General features: G+C 48.4%; 1 protein-coding gene across 12 annotated transcripts in view; it reads right to left on the bottom strand.

Annotated features, from left to right (window-relative positions):
* Window positions 1-24,740, bottom strand: part of UBAP2L (ubiquitin associated protein 2 like) — a 1,950,223-nt gene that overhangs the window by 960,625 nt on the left and 964,858 nt on the right. For all 12 annotated transcript variants that reach the window (XR_011304365.1, XR_011304368.1, XM_069651771.1 and 9 more), the window contains one exon: window positions 3,068-3,236. Coding sequence is in view for 10 of the 12 variants with exons in the window: in XM_069651771.1 (XP_069507872.1) it covers window positions 3,068-3,236 (169 nt within the window). In the remaining 2 variants the exon portion in view is untranslated. The remainder of the gene's footprint in view (window positions 1-3,067; window positions 3,237-24,740) is intronic.

The raw sequence follows: 24,740 nt of genomic DNA, 5'->3' as shown, positions 1-24,740 counted from the left end.
ATTGTAAAAGGAAACACTGACCAAAGCTTGGTACTTAAAAAGTATATATATATTTATTTTATACACTTCTAATAAAACACATGTATCACAGTCATCAAGCAAGTTAAATTAAGTCAAAGGAAAAATATACACACTCCCAAGTTGAATTGTAGACCAAGTGAACCACAGTGAAAACTGGCAAAACGACACAGTGAAAACTACACACAAGGGAGCCTCTAACAATTCGTCACAAGGGAGGGAAAAGACATGTTATCTAGAAATAGTTTCTCATACACCCTAGCAACACGTCCCATCAGTTTGTGAACCAGTTCAGCAAGACAGTGCATCAGCATAGGCAATACTTAAAATGAAAACTGAGCAAAATGGCATTTCACAGTGTTTAAGGATGGGAAGGAAAGGGTAGTTAAAAGAAATAGGTGCACCAACACAGTTCTTAGTGAGAATCAATCTAAAGAAAGCAGATCTAACAAATGTGACCAGAGTCTGTAGGCCTGTGCCAGAGTCAGTGGTACAGGGCAAGGGCCCAGGAGCAAAATGTTATGTTCTTATAGCTGCAGTCAAGTCTTTGGTTAACGAATTTGAAAAGGTGGTTGCAGAAGTTGAAGACAATGTTAAGAGAGGGGGCGGCCAACCCAACAGGTAGGTAAAGGATTTAAAACACCTTCAGTGCTACCGCGAAGAAAGGGCAGCCTGGCGGAACAATGTACCTTTAAAATGAAGTGGCTCCTGCGGTGGCGCTTGTTCCTGGTAGTTCCTCCAGTTCGGGTGAACCAGCAGAGACTCTCGTCATGGAGGAAGGTTCGAGTTACTGCACTACACAGGGATGAAACCAGCCATGGTGCTGCCCGACGAATAAAAGGTAAATCCCTTTAAATTGCGATCCGGGTGGACTGGTGCCTGGCTATCCGGCCTCCGAGTACAGGGTACTGGTGATTCGAACAAGACAGGTCCGGGGATGCGATCCTTGTCTGGTTCTCCAAGACCAGCGTATGCAGTGCTGAAAGTATGTCCACCGAGAGGTCGCTAGGAGGTACCTGAGGTGGGGGTGGCAGCTGAGGTGCATGCGGAATACACCGCTGGGGCACTGGCTGGGAGCCCAGACCATTGTCGCCTTGTTCTTCCTAGACGGTGTCCTCGCTGTCGTCACCTTCGTTGGCGTGCTCGTCTTAGTGCCTGCTTCCTAAGTTTCCCTCCTCCTGGATGGTTTGCAGAAAGGTGAGCTCCTCAGAGGAGATATCCTTACCCTGGAGGGCCACTGCACCCCCTTCCCCTTTGCTTCCAGCGGTGAAGGTCTCGGTGGAGATGACGGGCATCCTCTTCTCCAGGGTTTTCTTTGTGGGTCGGAACACAGCCTCCCTACTGGCTGGGAGGAAGGGACACCCTGGTCTTAGGGGTCGCGTCCTGCGGGACCTTCTCGGCGGCCTTCGTCAGAGACGCTGCCACCCCCTCGAAGGAAGGCTGGGCCTTCGCAGGGTGCACCTGGGCCTTGACGGTCAGGACCAGAGCCGTGTCTTGCTTGTTCTACTCCTTAGAGGGAAGGGTCTGAAACCCTGCTCCCCCTTGGATTTCTCCTGTAGGACGGCCTTGGGCCTCTACTCGAGTTTGCCAGGAAGGTCCGACTTCCTCTTGGCTGAAGATCCTGAGCGTTGACTGGTGACGGACGCTGGAGAGGTCAAACGCGCCCTGGCACCAGAGGAGCCGGTCACAGCGGCGCTCCCAGTGAGAGTCGAATTGCGGTGCTTAGACTTCTGTTGCACCCCTGCGGGACGGGCGCACTCAAAAGGTCTTAGAAGCACACTCAGCCTTCTTGGAACTGGGAGTGGCATGCTGCTGCGACCCACCCAGAGCAGGGGCCTTGGCCTATAGCCACTCGTTCAGCCGCCTGTGCCAATCCTTTATCGTGCGTGAGGACATCTTCTGGCAAAATGCACAATCGTCTTGTGCGCCGGATACAGGCAGTAAAGGCATTCGAAATGCTTGTCTGAGAAGGCATTCCTGCGAGCCGCAGCTGGAGCAGATCTTGAACAGGGGAGCTGAATCCTCCTTCTCCTCCGACATGGTCCACATGGCGTAGGCCAGAGAATCTTCTGGAAGCCTCCGCAAAGAAAATTCGATGAAATTCGCCCTTGAGGGGGCGCTGAAGAAATCCGACAACGGGTCCCGGTTAATCTGATGGTTTGATTGATGGTGCACAATGCCCGATTGACCGTAAAATAGAGAAATATTCTTCAATAAATCGGTAAACGCAGTAAAAGCTTTGAGAGCTAAACACGAGGATTCCCAACACTTGAAAATACGGTACAAATCTGGAGATGGCTTCCACAGGAGGAGCTTAGGTAGAGGGCAGTCATTGGCTCGGGGCAGTATGACCCAGAGCTCAGGGATTGGTTATTAGGAGAAAGACAGTTCAGAAATGAAACAAACTGAGTTTTTCTTTACTGAGGATTCCCAGCCTGATGAAGGCGAATATTCATGAGCATGTGAATCCATGCCAGACCCCATGCTGGAGAACTTGGAACTGCAGTCCCTGCAGCGCTTGAAGCCAGACACCTTGGTAGTGGACATGACTTCGAGTGACCAATACGTCGATTTGAAAGTTAACGCATTGAGAGTGGTTCCTCCAACAGCAGAAACAAGGAACTGAGGTACGGGGCGTAGTAACAGCAGATGACAAATGTCTTCACGTCCGGTGCAGACGACGGAAGCATCGAGGCAGGACGGAATAACAGCTAAGTCTAGGTGCACTATGCTCCCCCCTCACATCCCCCTCCCCGACTAAACATTTTCAAAGCAGCTGACGCTGGAATGGATATCTATCTGATGAGGAATCTGTGGGAGAAAAGCAATCCCTTGAATATAGATTTTGAAACAATATTTCTGCTTCAATGACAAATAGATTCCAACAGTGGCAGCCATATCACATTTACTTCAAACATCCATTTAAGCAAGTGAGAATCAATTTCTTGAGCTACTGGTATCCTGGTTATTTAATTGCCTAGCCTGAACGTCCCTTTCCTCCTTTGTTCATGATCATCATAGAAGCTGCCATTGTTTTTTTCCCCTCTACCTGTTCTGCTGAGAGTTGGCAGGACGCTCTTCATTATGACTCAAGCTGTGTGTTGTTGAATGCTGACCGACAGTGGTCAACAAAGTAGGCGAAGTAAGTGTATCATTTACAGGCGTGAGACTTTGCGTGGCTGTGGACTCCGATATCACTGCCGAAGGCGCTGCAACACCTATGACAAATTATAAATTACATTAGAGCAGAATGAGATTGATCAAACAGAATAAACCCATGAACACAAATCTTATATACAGGTTACTAAAACAAAGTGCATTACTCCTGTATAATTGTTTGCAGGTGTTAGATGTATTTTTTGAGTGAAATTATCTGCACAAGCGAGTCCCCCCCAGCACCTTTTGCTGGACTCTTGTTTTTTTTATCTATTCTCCTCAGTGAATCGGAACCTTTTTCCACACTCATTCTTCTACTCTGCACTAAGAAACCAGTTTTACCCATTTTTGGTACTCATTAATAGTAAGGCTTTCCCTCCATGTTTTCTGGAACCTACATTTTATTATTGCAGCACAAAGCACTTTCTCTGCAGTGTAGCTGGAAGCTCCTTGAGCTTTCCCTTATAGATTACCTGTGTTGACTCCGGTTAGCAGGGCACAATTGTGTCCCTAATGTATATTATTTTGTGTGATAAGCACACCCCCACCTTAGGTGGAGTGATGAGGGGGAAACATTGTCCCCCTTTTCTCAATTGTCCAGTAACTTAGTTACTGTTACAAGTTCAACTGATAGCGTGGTGGTAGTGTACCTTTTTGCACAACATTTTGTGGACTTTTAATCTGAGGCGGTCTTTGCAATTGCGGTAGGAGGTGCAGGACGCTGCATTTTCCTTAACTGGTGAATTAACTTTTTGAAGCCCTCTTCATGATGACTTGTTCTTACTTGAGCCTTCTTCTACCTGCCTGTGTGGGTGAGGTCTTGTCTTTGGTGGGCTTTGCTTGGAAAGCTCAGCACGGCTCTCAGAGTGCCTGAAAGGACAAGAAGTAGGGGAGGTAACCAAAACTCCCCCTGGTCTTTGGTCTTTATCAAGCAGTGTGCCTGCCTTGAACAAGTTTGAACTGGGAGGCTGGCTATCCTGCTGGTTCAGCTGTTTGGAAGTTTTTTCTTTAAGGCCACCTTTAGGACTTTATAAGACTCTACTTAGCAACAGAGAGCTCCAACTTCTAGTATAGGCCTGTACAACCCAAGGTAATGGTAGCAATATCTTGAGGGAGAGAGGGTTGTAAGGAAGGTACAACAAATTTGTAGCATACATATGGTCCAAAGAAACATGTTTACACTAGAGTTATATATAAATACTGGAAAATATATATGGGATACATTATTCACCGTAATCGTATTTCTGATGCTTTTATCTGCTTAGATTCACATGCTGTGCATAGGTCGACATCTAGTGGAAGCTCCAGAGTATTAGAGTTTTTTTATTCATTCGTAAAAGGGACTGTGATGCTGGAAATGCATTGGAGTGACAGGGCCTCCATGTCCTTGTCCTTTAGTCCTTTTATCATGTGTGTTCCGATTTATCTTCTGCACAGGAGTTCATGTGGGACTCCTGGCAGTGCAGCTCTTCCTCTTTTTGGTTGGGTGTACAGACCCTTGTGATACCCTTATAGCACCCATGGGTGGAGGAACAACCCTGTATCCTTAAGTGTATTTTTTTGGGCACCTATATGTGGCCCACAGAGCAGGGTATGGGCTGGTGGCAGCTCCATGCTGAATTTGACAGGTGCTCAGAGTATCCTCCATTTTGGGATACCCAGGCCCTGCCATTGGAATCAGTTGATTCCTGATAGGAGACAAGATAGCCCCAGCAGCCGCTTGCTTTCTATTGCTTTTTACCCTGTGGGTACGCCCTTGGGGTGGGACCAAGGTGAATGGAATGTGACCAATACGCATTTCATGTTATGGGCGTCTAGTATCTGGTATGTGACAAAGACTGAGACAGCCCTACCCCAAACTGGTATGAATGCAGTGTGGAGTGCTGAATCGCTGGGTACTTGTCCCAAAACACATTCCTTGTTGCGAGTGTCTGAAGGAAGGAGAATGGCCTGAATGCACCATGAGCCTGATCAGCTGCCTGCCTGCATGAATGCTCTTCTGAGTGATTGGTTGCCCGAGTGTGACCCAGCAGAGTGAATGAGAGACCAAACAGTATATCTGGGGACCTCTCACTGATGGAAGTCGTTCAGAAGCTGACTTGTTGCTTAACCTTTAAGCCCAGTGGAAGAAAGAATTGCTGCTGCTGTCCTTGTGCCAATCTGAAAGCTGCTGTGCCTTCAAGGAACTGTTCCAAGAGAGGACCTGGCTAGGAGACCTCTCCCCGAGCTACGACGGACCATCGTGCACCAAAGCGCCCTGGAAGTCAGTCCTCGAAAGGCTGCTGACCGGAGACTGGGACCGCTGCGGAATCACGAAGCAAAGCGCCCGGACATTGAAGTCCATCATCGTCTACGACAATCATAGTCGACCGGAGCCGCAACGCTCCATTGCCCGAGAACCCTTTGAACAAAGGACTCCCTCACTCATCACCGACAGCCGCTTTGTCCCGCCGGAGAAGGTCAAGGCTGCCGACACGCTGAGGAGAATCCGCCAGTGGGTTTCCTGCCACCCGAAGAGCACAAAGACGCCGACGCACTTGCTGGGCCAAAGTTCTTCAGTAATTCTTTGCAGCAACGAACTATAGTCGTCGAGGTGCACCGCACACCTCATCTTTGCAGGCCGCCCACGACCGATCGTCGCCGAGCACCGCCACGACTGAAGCTGCTGCCCCGACGCCGTTCACCTTGTTTTTCGTGGGATTTTGACGATCTGCGACTCCTGCCTTAAAGGGGGTCACACAAGAAGGATCCATCGACGACCTGACATCAAACTCTGCTAAACCAGGTACCTTGGGACGGTAGAACTTTTATAGAATGAGATGAGACTTAGACAATATATAGACTGGGCTTGTGTTACATCTTATTTACAGGTTGCCCAGGTGGGATGGGATCCTCACACAGAACTGTGCCCGACGGTAGGGGCCCAGTATTCTGACAATTGTCTAAACCCTTGCTTTCCTCCTATATCTATGGTCGATACCTTTTACTATATTGATTTGTATGCTATTTTAACTGAGTACAGTTGATGCAATTAAATGGAATCGAAGAGTAATTGTGGTACTACATAGAAAACTATATATATTTACCATTTTGGATTAACTTGAGCATAAAGTGTGTTATTGTGAATGTGTACATAACTTGAACCTATTTATATAAAGAACTGTGTTAGCACTAACAGTGTGTGGACATTCCTTTGTGGGTGATTGAGGACTACATTATACTTAAGAACCAGCCCGCATCACCTCCTGAGCGCTTAAGCCTTGGTTGCTCGTCCAAACTACCACATCGAGAACCTTGGCTGTGGTGCTCTGTGCTCCTACTCTATCATATAGAGAGCAGGAGTACAGATACCCCCTCCAGTCTTTACAGGGACGTCGACAGGGCGTGCCAGTAATACTATCCCTAGTGTGACATCTACTCTAGCCATGGTCCTTCATGTGTCGAGGTCCCTCAGATAGTTTTGTTTCTGACATGAGGTAGCATGAAGTTTAGCTTGAGTACAGGTGCATCCAAGCAGATATATATTAGACAAGCTCATAAAGCATCCATACACCTTCTCTCCAAGGGGAGTAAGGGTGGGCGCATGTTAATCTAAGCAAACAAGCATCAGAAATACGATTACGGTGAGTAATGTATCCCTTCTGAGGCTTGTGGAATCTGCTTAGATCACATGCTGTGCATAGATTAGTGAGCAGTGTTAGGAGAAGGTGGTGGTGGGTTGGGAGAAGGTTCACTGGCAAACAGATGTTTTAGAACCGCTTGTCCCACCTGTGTATCTGTCTTGGAATGGGTGTCAATGCAGTAATGCTGAGTGAATGTATAGTAAGCTCTATGTAGCTGATTTGCAAATACTGTCTAATGGGATATTTGCAATAAAAGTCAGAGTACCTCTTTGTGCAGTGAGCCCTTGGCGTGAAAGGCAGTGTCTTGTTTGACAGAGAATAGCACAGTTACATGCATATGACTATCCATCTGGAAATGCAGTCTCCTCCTCTGCCTGGGGCTACAGAGACAAACAGTTGGTCTGTTTTTCTTAGCGGTATGGTCTTGTTTACATAGTAAAGGACCACCCTTCTTAAATCTAGTGTGTGGAGTTTTATCTCAGCTGAGCCTCTTGTTGAGTTCTGAAAGAAAACCGGTAGCTCAAGTGACTGGTTTACATGAAATTTAGAGATGAACTTGGAAAACCTAGGATGTGTACGTAAAACCAGTTTGTCCTTGTGTATGACAAAGAAAGGATCTTGCACTGACAATGCTTGCAATTCACTAACTCTTCTTATGGAAGTAATAGCCACTAAGAAGGAAGTCGTGCAAGTTAGGTATTTAAGAGTGGACTTTTGCATCGGCTCGAATGGGCCCCTCCACCCCCCATCAGCTTTGCGAGTACTACATTGAGATCCCATCCTGGCGGTGGGTTTGAAATTGGAGGGTGGAGTCTCTTTACTCCTTCCATGAATGCTTTCATGACTGGCACATTCCACCATAATACTGTAAGCCGATAAGGCCGCCAGGTGGACCTTTATAGTTGAATACTAACCCAGAGTCTAGCAAGTGGAGCATTTCATTTAGAATGTGGGATGGGGTACATTCTATGGGGTTTATTTGTTTGGACTGGCACCAAATTACAAATCACCTCAACAGGTCGAAATAACAGTGTCTAGTGTCTGGTTACATACACCTCTGTGGTAGGTTAAGATGTCCGAACTCTGACTTCAGAAGCCACGCTGCCAAGTTCGAGTGAGGGTGCACTGTTAATCCCCTGTGTTGAGTGAGTCTATGACCTTTGTGTCTAGTTGTCACTTGTGTTCCTCGGGTAGGTGATCTCTGCTCAATGAGTCAGCTAGAGAGTTGCGTTCCCCTGGAACGTGCTGTGAGGATAGGATTATTTTCCGAATGCCCATTTACAATTTTGTTGTGCTAGTTTGGACAGATTTGGGGAACGTGTGCCCCCTGTTTGTTGATGTAAAGCATTGCCGTAGTGCTGTCAGTGAGGCCTTGCACTGACTAGTTTGATAGGTGCATCTCGAATGCCTTAAGGGCCTTGAACAAAACTAGTAGTGCCAGCCGATTGACGTGGTTCTGCGCCATGGCAAGAGTCCACAGACCTTGTGCTGTGTGATGAAGGTGATGAGCCCCCCCCCCCACCCGGCGAGTGACGCGTCTGTCGTAACTATCGCCTGCACTTCTGGATCGTGGAAGGATTTCCCCTTCAACATATTTTCCTTTGTCCACCAGCAAAGGGTTTGTACCAGAGTTGGCAGAACGACCACTAGATCGTCCAAATGACCACATGACCGAGACCACTGTTTCGACCATTCCTGCATGGGTCGCATGTGCAGGCAGAACCAGGTAAATGCAAGATGCCATCATGCCTAGCAAATGCATAGCTTTGCGTACGCTTATCTGGCGGCCGGCCTGATGAGGTATTTGCAGTAACATAAATTTAACTCTTTCCTCTTATGGGAAGACTAACCCCTCTTTTGAGTCTATTACAGCTCCTAGGAACTGTTTGGTTGTGTTTGACACTAGCCTTGATTTTTTTCTAGTTTATTGAGAAGCCCAATAGAAAGGAAAGGTTGAAAGTTCCTTGAAAGTTTTGCCTGCAAATTTGGGGAGTCTTCTCTGTAATCAGCCCGTCTTCCAGGTAAGGGAACACTGGGATTGTTTCCCAGCACAGGTGCGCTGCCACCACCGCCAGTACCTTTGTGAATACCCTTGGTGCGGATGCTATTCCGAAGGGTAGCACTTTGATTTGGTAGTGCTGGTTTGCCATCTCGAACCGCAAATATCTTCTGTGCGCTGGGAACATTGAAATATGAAAATGGGCATCTTTCACATACAATGTTGCCATGTAGTCTTCCCTCTTTAGCAGGGGCGGGGGGATTACTTGTAGCGTAGTGATGCAGAACTTTTTAGGCTTTAAATAGGTGTTTGCAGGGCGTAGGTCTAATACTGGGCGCATTGGTAGATCTTTTTTTGGCACAAGGAAGTAGGTTGAATAAATACCCTTGATTACCTGGTTCGCCGGGAAAACTTCTATGGCATCCTTTTGGAGCAGCGTTATTTACTCAAGCAGGATGCATTGTTCTTCCTTCGAGTGAGTCTTTTGACACGGGGGAAGGTTCTGGGGTCGCTGGATTAGTTCCACCCAATAACCGCCAGCTACGGTGGATAGCACCCATTTGTCTGAGGTGATTCCCTCCCATGTTTGGGTTAAATATGAAACACGCTCTTTTAAGGGAGAGGCATGGGAGTGCACCTGAAGTGGGTAGTCACTGTTTTGGAGGTGTGGCTCCACTTCTAGAAGTGGAGGACCTCCCCCGTCCATGAGATCTGCGCTGCCACCTTTGGTAACCCTGTGAGGCATGGCTTTGATGGTTACCCCAGAACAATCCCTGATTTTGATTGCAGCCTGAACCCCTCTGAATTTTGTCCACGAACGCGACAAAAATTATTATTACGTCTTTGCACTGTGGGTTTATTGGTAAGCTGGCCCAAGGACTTTAAGGTGTCGTATTCCTCTTTAGGGCGTCTTCAACTGCCTTTCCGAAGAGGACGTTGGGCTCAATAGGCATATTAAGAAGCGTAGCTCGAGTCTCTAGCTTGAAGCGGGACTGGCACAGCCACGCATGTCTCTTAATTGTTCCTTCTGCAATAATTCTGCCTGCATTGTCAGCTTCGTCTAAATAACTTTTCAGAATGCAGCTAGAAACTGCTCTGCCTTCTACCGCTACCAGGGCCAATTGTGTCTTAAGGGGTTCAGGAGCTGAAGACAATTGCGGACACCTCATCCCATTAATGGCAATTATAACTCGCCAGAAGTGTGGTATTGTTAGCAATTCTCGCCGGAAAGGCAGCCCAAGAAGCTACTTTCCACCCCATAGTGAATAGTTTCTTACTTTCCTTGTCCCGTGGTGCCTCCAAAGAGGCTAAGGGTGTCCCAGCTCCATTTCTTGTTGTAACTACCCGAGAGTCTGGTTTAAGCTGTCCCCTGATTTGGACACATGGGGAGCAGGTGCAAGTGGATTTAGGTTGGCTGGCCTAAGCCCCGACTACCTGGCGCCTTCCAGGTTGCTGCTCTTTTTCCCTACTCAAGGAGCCCTGCAGCCCATTTTCCTTTGCAGATGGGGAGCAGGTGCAAGTGGATCTAGGTCACCTGGCCTAAGCACCACCCACCTTCTTAGCCCTGCCTCTTCCTTCCAACTCTTAGATCAAGGGTGTCTCGCCGAGGCATCCGAAGCAAAGGGCTGATGGAGAAAAGGGCAATTCCTGCTTGGACCAGGACGACGCAGGGCCCGACCCCCTGCTCAGACAGCAGATAGGCATGCACCAAGACGTGTTTACCCCTTCTGTCCCCACAGGTCATCCCCAACCCCTCCGGTCCCCCCCATGATGTTCCCTTGTGCTCCCCACCTTCTTGCCTGTTGTGCTTGAATCTTCTACCCTGCTCCTCCACAGCCTAATTTTGTAGGAGTCTGTCCCGATACATTCTGGTTTCACCGTAATCTTGTGGCCAATGCTGGATTTGATTTTTATGGACTTCATTGATTCACGGTGTGTCACCCTTTCTCAACTCTCATGCTGGACTTCCTTTGCATGTTGTACTCATGGTGGCCCTGAATCATGCTGTTCCCATTTCATCTTGTACCCTGGCTTGCAACATTATGTGTTACTATTGACTTCTGCAATTGTATTTGCTTTCCCCTCTTCCTTCTCCACTCTGACTGCTTGCGCTCTGTTCTCTCCTCCTACCTCCTCCCCTTACTTTCTTCTATGCACTTTATTAGAATTGTCCCTGGACCTAGTATGATAGCAATTTCGTTTGTGCCCCCCCCCCTCCTTCCCTCCCTATCTGAAATGTCATCAGGCCTAGTAGGATAGTAGCTTGTTTTGTTCCTCCCCTCAGTTTGTGCACCCCTTTCCCCTCACCTTTTGTTTTTGTCCCGCACTTCCAGAAATGTCATCAGGCCTAGTACAGTAGTCTCTGGTCTGTTTCCATTTCCTTCCCACTCTCCCCCTCCCTTTCTTATCTATGTCTTAGTTCTTGCACTATCTGAAATGCCACCAGGATTAGTACGATAGTTTCACATCCTTACTGTTCATGGCCTGTAGGAATGTAGGAATGTCATGGTATTTTCCCTTGTTCCCTCCCTTGAAGCGCTTTGAAACACATTACGTGTTAGCGCTATGTAAATAAACTATCATATAGAGAGGATCTGTGGTAGCATGGCGGAAGAGCTTCTCGATGAGTGGATTAACTGCCTGCGTGTAGTTAGGTGTCTCTAGAGAAGGCTGGATCCTCCGCTGGATAGATTGCAGGATGGGAATGAACTGCCTGACAGCTTTTTTTATCCCCTAAAATGTTCTCAAAGTCCTTGTCTTGTTGAGTTTCCTGTGTTTTTATCTGAAAATGCTCAGCTATATTGATGAGCATGTCGTTTTGTAGTGGCTGGTTGTCTATTGGTGAATCTGCTACTGGGGGGGGGGGCGGTCCTAAGGTGACATGAGAGGCTATGTTATACATATTATTCTCCTCATCGTCATAGTCCTGTTCTCTGCCCTCCTGAGCTGTGTAGATGTCTTCAGTGTTGGTATCTGGATCATGGTCCTGCTAGGATGGGATAGCCAGGGTATCAGGATGACACTTGTTAGGAGGGGGCTGAGAAGGGCCATCTGCAGGGGTTTGAGAACCAGAGGCAGCTGTAGTTGGAGGGGTGATTTGAAAGTTTTGGAAAAAATCTGGATTCTTTTCGAAGAAATTTGCTATAAAGGTCATCCTTTTCATGACAATATCCTCACATGTCCATTGGGCTGAGCTTGGAATGGACAGAGCCTAGTGGAAAAGCCTGACCTTGAAGTGTGACTGGGACATGAGGTGAGGGCTGTAACTTCCTGTGAAAGTGAATCTTTCTCCTTGTGTGGATGGGAATCACTCTCCCTGGGTGTTAAATGGGACCTTTATGAGGGGTCTTAGAAGAGTGCTTCTTGGACTCTTTCCCCTTCAGTAGGCGCTTAGGGATGTGTTTTTTAACCAGGTGGGCAATTCCTGACTGTCTTGAGATTTCAGCCGTCTTCGACGAGGCATGTCGCACTTCGGCTGTGGAGTGACCAGATGTCTCCTCAGCCGACGTGCGACTTTCGGCAAGGGATTTAGGCATGGTGTATGTGCTGTCTTTCGACGGTCGGGCCTGTATTACAGCGATTGGGACCTTGAGTGCCCAGAGGACAGGGATTCAGTGGACCTCTCCCTAGACGTTGTGTGTGGGCCCTTGGTCGACAAACGCGTCGAGTCATAACCCGTTAGGGAGAATTCTCAGACATTTGCCAACTCCTCTCTACCTTCGAGTCCCGCAGCAACTTTTCTGGATTTTGAGGACTTGAATAGGTTACCTGGAGAGAGCAAGACCCTTTTTCCCTCACTCTCTCATGTATTTTAATGTGATTTGGACACTGTCTCTTTTGGTTGGGGAGTCTGACAAACTCCATAGGCATCTTTTACATTGTGTCACACAGCACCTTCAGTGCAGTGGCACAGGGAAGTCTTCCAGATTTCCCAAAGGTTTAAATACCTTCGCTTGGATTAACTACTGTTCCCAAGAGCAGTGACGTGAAGTTGATTTTACTTACAGTTTCTAGACCCAGCACACACTATCTTACAATAGGGTGCTGGAGGGGTTACTTAGTATCACTTTTGTCTAGCTTCTCATGTAACAATTTTATGTTACCCTTTCCTTGATGAATGGCTGGTGGCGATAGTTTACTTTTAACTACCGTGGTGTGCTTTGACCGCGCGCTGCTTTTGCAGCTGCAGTAAAACACCCAGGGGGCCATCTTAGTCAAAATGGCCCCGGTCGTCTTTTTTCGCCATTTCTTTGTGGAAAGGTCATTCGAGATTTACTCTGCACACCAAACCAGGTTTGGTCCCTTTGTTTGTTTTGCCTTTGGCCGGATTCAGAAGTGAAGCCCTCCTCTGGCTCCAGGGTGTCTGGAGGAGGGGGTTGGGGGGAAGGGAGGTGCCCAAAACTCCCTGAGCTTAGTCTCCTAGGAGACAGGAATGCACGCCTAGGCGATTGGCTGTCTGTCCGGCAAGGGTAGCTACCCTGCTGGGAGACGGACAGCTAGGCTGGAATGAATGGGAGAAACTTGCATAAAAGGTGAGGCTTTTTTGGCTTGGAAGGTAGAGTCGACCACTGGACAAAGGAATCCGAGGAAGAACTTGGAAGAGACACCTGCTGCAACTCATGGACCGTTGGTTTGCCCGGCAATGCCATGCTGAAGCTTTAAATTCGCCTCGACTAGAGCAGCCATGCAAGAATGACTTCTCCACTTGAGTTGGTGGGACCGAGCAACTCCAAAGTAGGCCACCTGGACATCCTCTCGGTGTTGGCTGCATTTCTACTGCCGTTAATCTCTCTAATTTTGGTGCAAGTCTATGGCAGTCTACGTTATGGAAAGGTAAGGTAGAGTGGCGGGGGCTTTCTGGAGTAGAGTAATTATTCTACACCCCGCCCATGCCACACTTAGTTTTTGTTTGCGCCTGGTGTGATGCTGGAAATGCATCGGAGAGACAGGGCCTCTGTATCCTTGTCCTTCACTGCTTTTTATGGTGAGTTTGTTTTTTTTTTCCGCACAGGAGTTCATGTGGGACTCTTGGCTGTGCAGCTCTTTTGGTTTGGTGTACAGACCCATGGGATACCCTTATGGCACCCATGGGTGAGGGTACAACCCTGTGCCCCTAGTGTATGTTTTTGGGCACCTGTGTGTAGCCCACAGAGCAGGGTACAGGCTAGTGGCAGCTCTGTGCTGAATTGACTGGTGCCCTGAGCGTCCTCCATTTTGGGATGCCCAGGCCCGGTCATTGGAATCAGTGTTATGTTATTCGTTATGGAAACAGGATGGCCCCCGTGGCAGTGGTAGTGTGGGGAAGTGCCTCCCAGACTGGCTGGAGCCTTCCCAACGACTGTATGTTGTGGGTACACCTGTGCGTGGGACCTGGGTGAATGGAGTGTGTGACGAATATACACTTCTTGTTGTGGAAGTCTAGTATCTGGTGTTTGACACAATGACTGAGACAGCCCTGTCCGAAACTGGTATGAATGCAGTGTACAGTGTTGAATGGCGTGGTACTTGTCCGAATCCACATTCTGTGTTGATTGTCTGGATGGAGAAGAATGGCCCGAATACACCATGCGCCTGATTGGCTGACTGCCCTTTTAAGTGATTGGTTGCCTGAGTGTGACCCGGCAGACTGAATGGGAGATCAACAGTATATCTGGGGGCCTCTCACTGCTAGAAATCGGTCAGAAGGTGAAGAGAAACTGGAGTTGAAACTGGAGCTTGACCTTGAAGCCCTGCTGGAAGAAAAGAATTGCTGTTGCTCCACTTCGCCGATCTGAAAGCGGTTGTGTCTCCAAGACCTGATCCAAGAGAGGACCTGGTAAGGAGACCTCTCCCCGAGCTATGAGGGACCATCATGCACCAGCTGATCTTTGCCAAAGCTCCCTGGTAGACGGACCTACGAAAGGCTGCCGACCGGAGGCGGGGACTGCTGCGGAATCCCAAGGATAAGGGCCCAGACTGTTGTGCATCACCGTCTGCCATCACCGACCGGAGCCACAGTGCTCCCGTTGTCTAAAAACATTTGATCCAAGGACACTCTCGTCTGCGTCGACCACTTTGTCCCGCCAGATAGTCGAGGCCGTCGACGCGCCTAGAAGCATCCGCCGGTGGGTTTCCCGCCACCTAAAGACCACAGAGACACTGGACAACTCCACGCCCATGCTGGACCACAGTCCTTCAAACTCTTTGCGGTCCTGAACTATCGACAGAGGTGCCCCGCACGCCTCTTCCTTGTAGGATGTCTACGCTCCCTCGTCCACGAGCACCGCTAGGAACGAAGCTGCCACATCAACGCCGTAGTTCCCCTGTCCATCGCCCGACATTCGACAACCTGTGGCCCCTGCTTTAAAGGGAGTCTACTCAAGAAGGGCCGTCGATTTCCCGACGAGTAACTCTACAACACCAGGTACTTTGGGGTTGCTGAACTAATGGAAAGACTCTTGTGAACAATATATGGACTGGGCTTGTGATATATCTTTATTCTACAGGTTGCCCGGGGATAGGGGTGAGGGGTCCTCCACACAGACTGTCTAGTGGTAGGGGCCAGTATTCTGCCAATTGTTCTAAGCAACTGCTTTCCTCCTATCTACTGTTGGTTTCTTTTACAAACTGATTTGTGACACATTTAACCGTACAGTTGATGGACTTTGAAGAGATCGAATAGTGATTGTGGTACCACGTAGAACTGTATGGATTTGCCATTGTAGATAAACAAGTACAAAGTGAGTTATTGTGATATTGTACATAACCTTTAACATTATATAAATACTGTTTTAACAAATACAGTGTGTGGACATTCCTTTGTGGGTGCATGGGGACTACACTGTACTTAAGAACCAGCCTGCATCACCTGAGAAGCTAGGCCTTGATTGCTCGTCCATTGCTACCAACAATAGAGAATCTTGGCTGGGGTCCTCTGTGCCAACTCCTCTATCATATAGAGAGCAGGAGAACAGACCCCGCCCCCTCCAGTCTTTACATCTGATGACTGCTGGCTTCATTGGCTTCCCCTGCTGACACCTGCAGTCATGTCTTGGAAACGCCAATGTAGGAGCCGCCCTTTGCCTTGGGGCCCTTAACCACAGGGGCTGCGGGCAGAGGGCTGCCCTCGGAAACTCAGTTATGACCAGGTGGACGTACCAATCAGGGGAGATGGGTGGGTTGGAGGGCGGGAGGGGGAAGGTGGGACTGGGAAAAGGCCAGACACAAACAAAGGACTACACCCCACGGACTGCACCCTCTGGATGCAGCCCAGCACAGAAAAACAGGCATAGAAGCCACAATAAACACTAGACAAACACCAGATTAGCACACAGTGCTCACCAAAAATAAATATATATATTTTTTTAAAGATTGAAAAAACTCACACCACTTCAGTAGATGAAGCAGGCCAAAAACGGATTACAATCATTATGAAACTACTCACTCAGCATCAACCAGCCCCTAAAGATGCTTCCAAACTGGTTTCCCTGTCACATCCTTCCTTGGTGGTGACTGAAAACAAGACCCCAGAGGGGACTTTGCAGCAGGGATCGATGAAGAAGGCTCTAATCAAGGTTTTCCCTTGCGGCTGTATGCAGCTCTGTGGATTTGGCGCCTTTTCAAGGAGCACAGAAGAAGACAGAAAATCGTGGTTGAATTCTGGTTCTTACAAAGGTCCAGCACTCTTGAGTGGACTTTTCGGACTCTATTCTTATCTCTGGAGATCCACCAGGATGCCCACGAAGTTACAGTGAGATTCGTAATTCGGAAAATTGTGCACCGCGCAGTGACTCGAGGTCCCAGGGTATTGGGGTAGCAATACAAGGTCGCAGCAACGCATGCGATGGCTCAAAATGCAGGACTTCGAGTCTAGTGGGTCTCACCAGGCTCTGGGTCAAAGTTTTCTGAGTCCCCAGGTAGATTGGAAGGAAGGGCTGCAGCAGGCTTGGGTTACACAGCAGGCTCTCCGGTCGCGGGAAATCTCTACCACTTTCCCTTCATCATCTTTTTCGGTTTAAGTTCCAGTGGTCGACTTTTCTTCAGTTTTCAGGTTCGCAGTATTTAAAAAGGAACTACAGCGCAACTTCTGCATTCTCTCCCTGCATTTTACAAGGGGCGGTCTGGTTGTCCAATCACGACAGCAAGCGCCCACTGGGATTTGTCCCCATTCAGGAAAGGCAAAGACAAAGCGCTGGGGAGTTTTGGACTCCTCCCTCGCTTCCTGCCCTCACAGTAAGACTGGAGCCTGGACGGGGATGTCAGGGGAAGAAACAAGAAACACTTAAATGGCAAACAAAGAAGACAGGGGCCATATTGGTAAAATGAGCACCCTTACGTGCGAACAGCACGCGGTAAAGGTGCACCAAATTAATACAAGGTATCACTGCCACCATCCATTGAAGGTAAGCTGGTCTCTGTAACAGGAATTGTTACAGGTTTAATGTGAAAGGTGATGCATTGTATCTCCCCAGCACTCCACATAAGGGACCGGGGAGGGGGTGGGGGGTATGAGGGGGGGGTTTAGGGGCGTGCTGGCTTTTCACAGAATAAAATGTAAAAGGGATCCAAAGATCCTTTCTACCCTTGGGAACTGTAGTTAACCCAAGGTTAGCAAAAGAAAGTTAAAAGTTCTGGGGTTGACCCATGTCAGGAAGATTTACCAATTCTGTGAATATCTTACCCAACACTGACCTCTTATCGTCGGGGAGGTAGTCCAGCATAGGGGCAAGCTTGAACGGCAGCTCCCAGTCATAGCGCGCTACGATAGCAAGGGCATTAGCCTTGATGGTCGTCGCTGCAGAGTAGACCACTAGCAAGGGCATTAGCCTTGATGGTCGTCGCTGCAGAGTAGACAACTTGCCTTCCCCATCACATCCAATTTCTTCCCTTCGTTGTCAGGAGGGGTGGATGCTGCCGAAGAAGTAGAGCCCGACGACGACTTCTTGGCTGCTGTAGAAACCACGGAGTCCAGCGATGGTTGGGCCCGCAAGTACTTACACACAGAATCTGGCACTCTGTACTTCTCTAGGCGGTCCCTCTTCTCTGGAGCTGTAGAAGGGTTCTTCATGAACGCGAGCCCTTCATCCCAAATGTTATCCAAGACCGGGACTGAAAGGATGGTCTTTCTCATCACCTGGCAGCGCTGGTATAAGAAATTCTTCCTCTTGTGTTGAGCTATGGAGATCATTGCATGGAACGATCCAATCTCGTCTGTCGGAGAGGACATGGCGGAGGCGACGGGAGGTCCCCCAATCCACCGTAGTCGTCCGTGCCAGTCTTCGCTATGTCGGACTAAGTCTCACCTGTGGGGGGTGGCGGTGAAGGAGGTGACAGATGGGAAGGAGCCAGCAGGTGCCTCTTCTTGGATGGCGGTTCCCCCGGCGTCAGTGGGGCGGTCGGCACCAGCACTGATGGGAGAGCAGGTGGTGTTGCACCCATCCTCTATATCACGGATACCAGCGTATGCAGGGTGGAGAGAATGTCCATCAAAAGATCTCTAGGTGAAAGCAGTGGTGTAGGGATAGGCGGCTGGGGCGTAGGAGCCAGGCCAGGGCCCTCGTCGTCCTGAGGCCCTCCTTTCGCCGTCCTCGACGGTATCTTCGGCATAGCCATTGTCGTAGGGTGTGACTCCAACGTTTTCCTTGTTGCCACAATCTCCCTGGATGGTCTGGATGTAGACAAGTTCCTCCTCAACAGAGGAGATATCTGTGCCCTGGAGGACTTAAACGCCTCCCCCCCTTTCTTCGTGTCCAGAGGAGACTGTCTTGGGGAGATGATCGGCATCCTCTTCTCTGGGGTCTTCTCAATGGGCTGGAACGCAGCCTCCCTCCTGGGAGGGAGGGACACTCTTGCCTTCGGAAGGGCGGCCTGCAGGTCCGCCACTGCAGTCTTTGAAAGGACGCTACCACCATCTCGATGGAAGGCGCTGCCTTCGTTTGGTGCACTTGGGTCTTGCTGGTCAGACTAGGCCCCTTGTCCTGTTTGGCCTTCTGTTTAGCGGCTGGGTCGGAAGTTCAGTCCCCTTTGGCCTTCTCCGCCGAGGGTACCGCCGTACCCTGTTTGTGCTTCTCCTTGGTCGTCTCCGGGGCCACCTTTAACTTGCCCGGGTGATCAGACTTCCTCTTGGATGAAGATCCAGAGTGTTGACTGGAGACCGATGTAGCTGGGGATGTCTAATGTGCCATGGCCGCCAAGGACCCCGTCGCAACATCGCTCCCGACAGTCGCGGACTCACAGTGCTTGGCCTTTTGTTGGACCCCCACGGGAGGGGCACCCTAAAAGGACTTAGAAGCCTACTCAGCTTTCCTGGATCCGGGAGAGGCATGCTCCGGGAACCCACCCGGTGCAGAGGCCTTGGCCTGCAGCCACTACTCCAGCCATTTACACCGATCCTTCAACATGTGTTTCGAGATTTCACGGCAAAATGCAATATCCTCCTCCTCCTCCTCCTCCTCATGCGGTTGGGTACAGGCAGTATAGGCACTGGGAATGGTTATTGTCCATGTAAACATTCCGCAAACAGCAGTCGGAGCAAAGCTTGAAAATGGAAAGGGAATCCTTGTCCGACATAATTCAAGTGGTGTAAACCTGAACAATCTTCAGGAAGCTCCCATGAAGAAACTTGTCGAAAACCACCCTTGAGGAGCGCTGAAGAAACTGAAAAACGGGTCCCCGTTAATCGGAAGGATGATCGATGGAGCACATGGATCGACTGACCAAAAAAGAGAGTACAACTCTTCCAAAAAGCAAAAACACAGTAAAAGCCTGAGAGCTAAGCACGAGGTCTCCCACCACTCGAACGTGCAGTAAAGATCTGAAGATGGCTGCCAGGGGAGGGGCTTAGGTAGAGGGCAATCATTGGCTTGGGGCATTATGACCCAGAGACCAGTGATTGGTTGCTAGGAGAAAGACAGTTCAGAAGTGAAACAAACTGATTTTTACTTCACCGAGGATTCCCAGCCTGACGACGGGGAATATTCGTGAGCATGTGAATCCATGCCAGACCCCATGTTGGAGAACCATTCTTCCATTCTCGTTTGCCCATTTTCGCAGGTCTTAGGACAAGGCTCGTAAAAGATCTTCGCTGAGCAATCTAGAAGGGAGATTGGTCTAAAGTTCAAGGTACTCAAACGGGACACCTTTTTAAAAATAGGGACTACAATAAATGTTTGCCAAGAAACTGGTGACACTTTTTCCCAGAGCACGGTTTTAAACATTCGGTCAAGGACAGCCACCCAAGTATACGGGCTATTTTTATGAAACAGCCCATCTGGCCCTGGAGCCATCTATTTTTTACTCCACGATATTAGGTAGGATATGTCATCTAAATCCCAAATTAGATTGCTTTCTATCGAATATCCATTCCCGGCCTGCGTGTAGCACCCTCTAATTTATAGATCTCAGTGAAGTGGGACCGCCAACTTGTCTCAGTTATCAGGTTTATTTGGGCCCCCGTTTGAGGCTCATCGTCTTTCCAGAGTTTCCAGAAGTCATGCGAGTTCTTAGTGGCCATGACCTCCAGCATCCTACGTGCGTCCCCCAGTAGCAGTTGGTGACGGTAGTGACGTAACCATAGTTTAGAGGTCGCCTTCAAACGTGACCTGGTATACATCTTCTTTCACAAGCGCTTTTAGAGCCTTCAGTAGCGTTCTCTTTTTAAGTAAGATGGTGCTACAAAATGTATGTTTGTGCACCACTTTCAGGACAGTCAGCCGGCCAGCCAATCAGGACTGGTTTCACTCAAGCACACAAAGAGACAGAGCACAGGGTAGTTTTGGGACTCTCCCTCAATTCCTGCCTTTCCAGACACACTGGAGCCTGGGCGGGTTTCAGGACTGAAGCCCGCCAAAGGCGAAAGATACAAAGGACTCAAACCTGTTTCAACTAACAGTGCAAAAGTCAAGAAGGAACTAAAACAGAAAAATGGCGGAAAAAAAAGACAGCCATTTTGGGAAAATTGTCACCAATGGGTGCTATACTGCAACTGAGGATTCAGCCTGCGGTAAAAATGCACACTGGTAAAAAGTAAACCACTGCCACCAGCAATTTAAAGTATGTTGGGGCAACAAAAAATGTCACATGAGAAGTGGGATAGGGAATTACTAAGTAACCCCCCCAGCACGCCAGCACTCCACATAGGATGGTGTGTGCTGGGCCCACAAAGAAAAAGGTAAGTAAGACAGGGATCATCTTAAAATCCTTGGGAACCGACGTTCACCCAAGAAAATGTAACTTAACATTCAGAGTAGTCCAAGGGACTTCTTAGTGTCACTGCACCCAAGATGCTGTGTGTCACCATGCAAAAAGCAGATGCCCATGGAGTTTGTCAGACTCCTTAAAACAGTAAAACACAAAAATCCTAGTCAGGAAAATACAGGAAAGTGAGAAAAAGGTCCACTTACTCAGGAGGTAAAAATAAATCACAAGCCCCAAGTCCAGCAAAAGAGCTGGGGATCTCTAAGGTTGAAGGGAATTGGTACAGAAATGAAAATTCTCCCTAACAGGCAGTACAAATCTGAAGATGACCACGAGGGGTCGATCTTAGGGAGCACACAGTCATTGGATATGGGTAGTATGATGCAGAGGGCAGCGATTGGTTAAGAGGAAAACTACAGTTTTAAAGTGAAAGTCAAACAAGGTTTTCTTTCGCTGAGGATTCCCAGCCTGATGACAGGGAATATTCATGATAATGTGAATCCATGCCAGACCCCATACTGGAGAACCTTGGCTCCAATGATGCAGATCTGAATAGTGTTCCTTTTTTTTTCTAAAGTCCACATGAGGTAAGACTTCACAAAACTATCCCAATGGCATACAGGTCCCCAACTCATAGTATCAGTCTGTACTACTCGTTGAACCCTGGTAGAGAAGCAGAGCAGTCCGGCTTATCATAAGAGTGAGATGTGAGCTGTAGGCAAGTACACTGAACCCAGTTAGTAAAACAGATGAAAGAACTCATTGCTTATTTCTGGTAACGTTCTTTCGATTGGATGTTTCTCTCACCTAGTCCTCATCCTATGATATTATCTCTCTACAGCTTTGCTGCTTTGGAAAAGGTCGTCAGCATAAATAGCGCATGCAGCACCCATTGGCTTCAGTTCTGTTTTTCTCTTCCCCTTCTTAGAGGAATTAACCAGGTGTACCCAAGACCATAGGCTCTCAGAAAGCATAGAGTAATACACAAATTGTACGGCGGGGTAGGTTCAGAGGGTAAATGAGGAATACGTGGGAGGAACATCCAATTGAAAAAATGTTACCAGGGGTAAGTAACTTGTTCTTCAAATGGATTGTGTCCTCCCACGTATTCCTCATCTTATGACAGACTCCCAAAGCAGTAACAATTAGGAGGTGTTTAATCATGGACCAAATGGAGGTTGGCTTTAGCAAAAAGTCCTCCCTGACTGGAGGAAGAATCCAGACAGTAGTGTTTGACAAATGTATGAATGGACGACCAAGTGGCCGCTGAACAGATGTCATTTATTGGGACACCCCTTTGAAGAGCTGCAGAGGTTCCCATGTCTCTTGTGGAATGAGCCTTTAGGCACGCCGGCGTGTCCTTAGTCACTAGTCTAATTCACCAATGGCCAGGATAATCCACCTGGATATAGTTTGCTTGGTGACTGCAAGTCCCAATTTGGTAAACCGGTATATCCAACGAAAAGCTGATCAACCTGGTGAAATTTCGCCACTCTTGAAATATAAAAACGTAGAGTCTTTTGGATCTAGTCTGTGTAATCTCTCCTCTTTACCCGAATGAGTAGGAAAGAAAGTTGGCTCTTTTGTGACAAATGGAAATCTGAGACTACATTCGGTAAAAAGGAAGGTTTAACCCTTAGAATTACTTTATACTTAAAGAAAGTAGTGTGAGGAGGCTTACAAAAAAAGTCCTGTAACTCACTTATCCTGCGGGCTGAAGTTATTGCTAGAAGCAAAATCGTTTTCAGTGTCAAGAGCCTTAAAGGGCATGAATCTAAAAGCTCAAATGGGCTACATGTCAAGAATTTTAATATCAGGTTTAAAGCACAAACCGGTACATTAAATGGAACTGGAGGGTATACATTAGTAAGCCCCTTTAGAAATCAAGGGGATTTTAAAATAGAAATCCTCTTCTGAGGAGCGCTTACAAATGGAAAGCGCTGCCAGGTATCCCTTTTTTGGTTCCAAGCTGGAGCCCCAGATTGGCTAAGTGTAATAGAAAGGATCCACATTCTTATCCTTGCATCAGTTGCTGAACTTGTTCCAACGGCAGCGGTACAATGATTTAGTTGCTGGCCTTCTGGCCGAAAGCAAAATCTCGATTACGTTATCCAGGAGATTCCAATCGTATCTCAGCCTTTGGGAAACCATGCGTGAAGGCTGAGTGTCTTGAACTCTGGATTAGAACCTGACCTTCCTCTTGCGAGAGAAGATCCTCTCTTTGTGGAAGACGTATTGGAGGGCAGATGGACAGGTCCAGAAGGTCTGGGTACCACATCCTCCTGGCCCAATCCAGGGCAATTAGGTTCATGGATTTCCCAAACTTTCTCAACCTCCCGATCACATGAGGAATAACGGGGACTGGAGGAAACGCATACAGAAGTGGAAACTCCCAGACTACCATGAGCGCATCTCCTAGAGCTCCTCTTGGGGGAAATTCCCTGGAGCAATACAGTTCACATTTCAAGTTGAGATAGGTCGCACACAGATCCACTTGAGGGGTCCCCCAAAGGGTGAAGATCTCTTGAAGGACTTCCTGAGCTACTTCACACTCGTGGGAGACTCTGCTCTGCCTGCTCAGAGCGTCTGCCGCCGTGTTCTGCTCCCCGGCTAGGTGAACTGCTGATAGAGAGATTCCTTCTTGTATTGCCCAGAACCAGAGCTGCATTGTCTCTCTACACAGTGACCACACACCACCTCTCTTGTTGAGGTAGTACATGGCCACTGTGTTGTCCATCATTATCAGGACATTCATTCCCCGTACAGAGGGCAGGAAGGACTTCAGCGCTAGTCTGATTGCCCTCAGCTCCAAAAGGTTGATGTGTAGTTTGGACTCCGACTACTAATGGTCAGTTTGTTGGTGTGGGCTCACCAACCCGTGAGTGAGACATCCGTCACTGCCGTTATCTCCAGCCAAGGTTGACAGAAAGATTCTCCCTTGAGAATGTTGTCTTTGCAAGCCCACCATAAAAGGTCCTGAGCAACTCTGCTCAGAACTTGCAGTTGGTCCGACATATTCCCTGAGAACTGGGACCACTGAGTCCTGCGGGCCCATTGAAGGGATTGCATTCGCAATCGGCCTCTGGCTCCAGAAAAATGCAAGATGCCATGAGACCGAGCAACCTCAGAAAGTCGAAGGCCGGAAGATGCTGGGCATTCTGGAATTTTGTTATCTGCTGAATGTGTTGAGCGCTCATCTCATCTCGGGAGGCGAGGCTTTCCACGAGGAAGTATCTAGGACTGCTCCAATGAATTGGAGTCTTTCGAATGGTACCATATGGGACTTCTTGTAATTGAGGGAGAAGCCAAGTCTGTGAAGGGAGTGGCAGGTGATATTGAGATGTTGCTGTGCTTGTTCGGGTGAACAAGCCCTGATCAGCCAATCGTCTAGGTGGGGGTAGATGTGAACCAGTCAGCCCCTCCCCCACCCGAGACTTGCTGCCACTACCGCCATTGATGAAAACCCTCGGGGAGGAGGCCAGCCAGAATGGCAGAACTATAAATTGAGAATGAAAAATGCCAACCGCGAACATCAGCTACTTTCTGTGCTTGAGATGAATTGGCACATGAAAGTAAGCATCCTGGAGGTCTAATGATATCAATCAATCTTGGAGTTGGAGAGCAATAAGGATCAGAGAAAGGGTAACCAACTTGAACTTGTCTTTCCTGAGGAACTTGTTCAATTTTCTTAAGCCCAAGATGGGTCTCAATCCTTCGTCCTTCTTGGGAATCAGAAAGTAGAGGGAATACCAACTCTTTTTCCTCGCTGC

This window comes from Ambystoma mexicanum, chromosome 1p, assembly GCF_040938575.1.
Source record: "Ambystoma mexicanum isolate Mex_15411 chromosome 1p, UKY_AmexF1_1, whole genome shotgun sequence".
Classification (NCBI taxonomy): domain Eukaryota; kingdom Metazoa; phylum Chordata; class Amphibia; order Caudata; family Ambystomatidae; genus Ambystoma; species Ambystoma mexicanum.
Note: the sequence above shows the minus strand (reverse complement) of the source record. Positions and strands in the feature narration are given on the sequence as shown.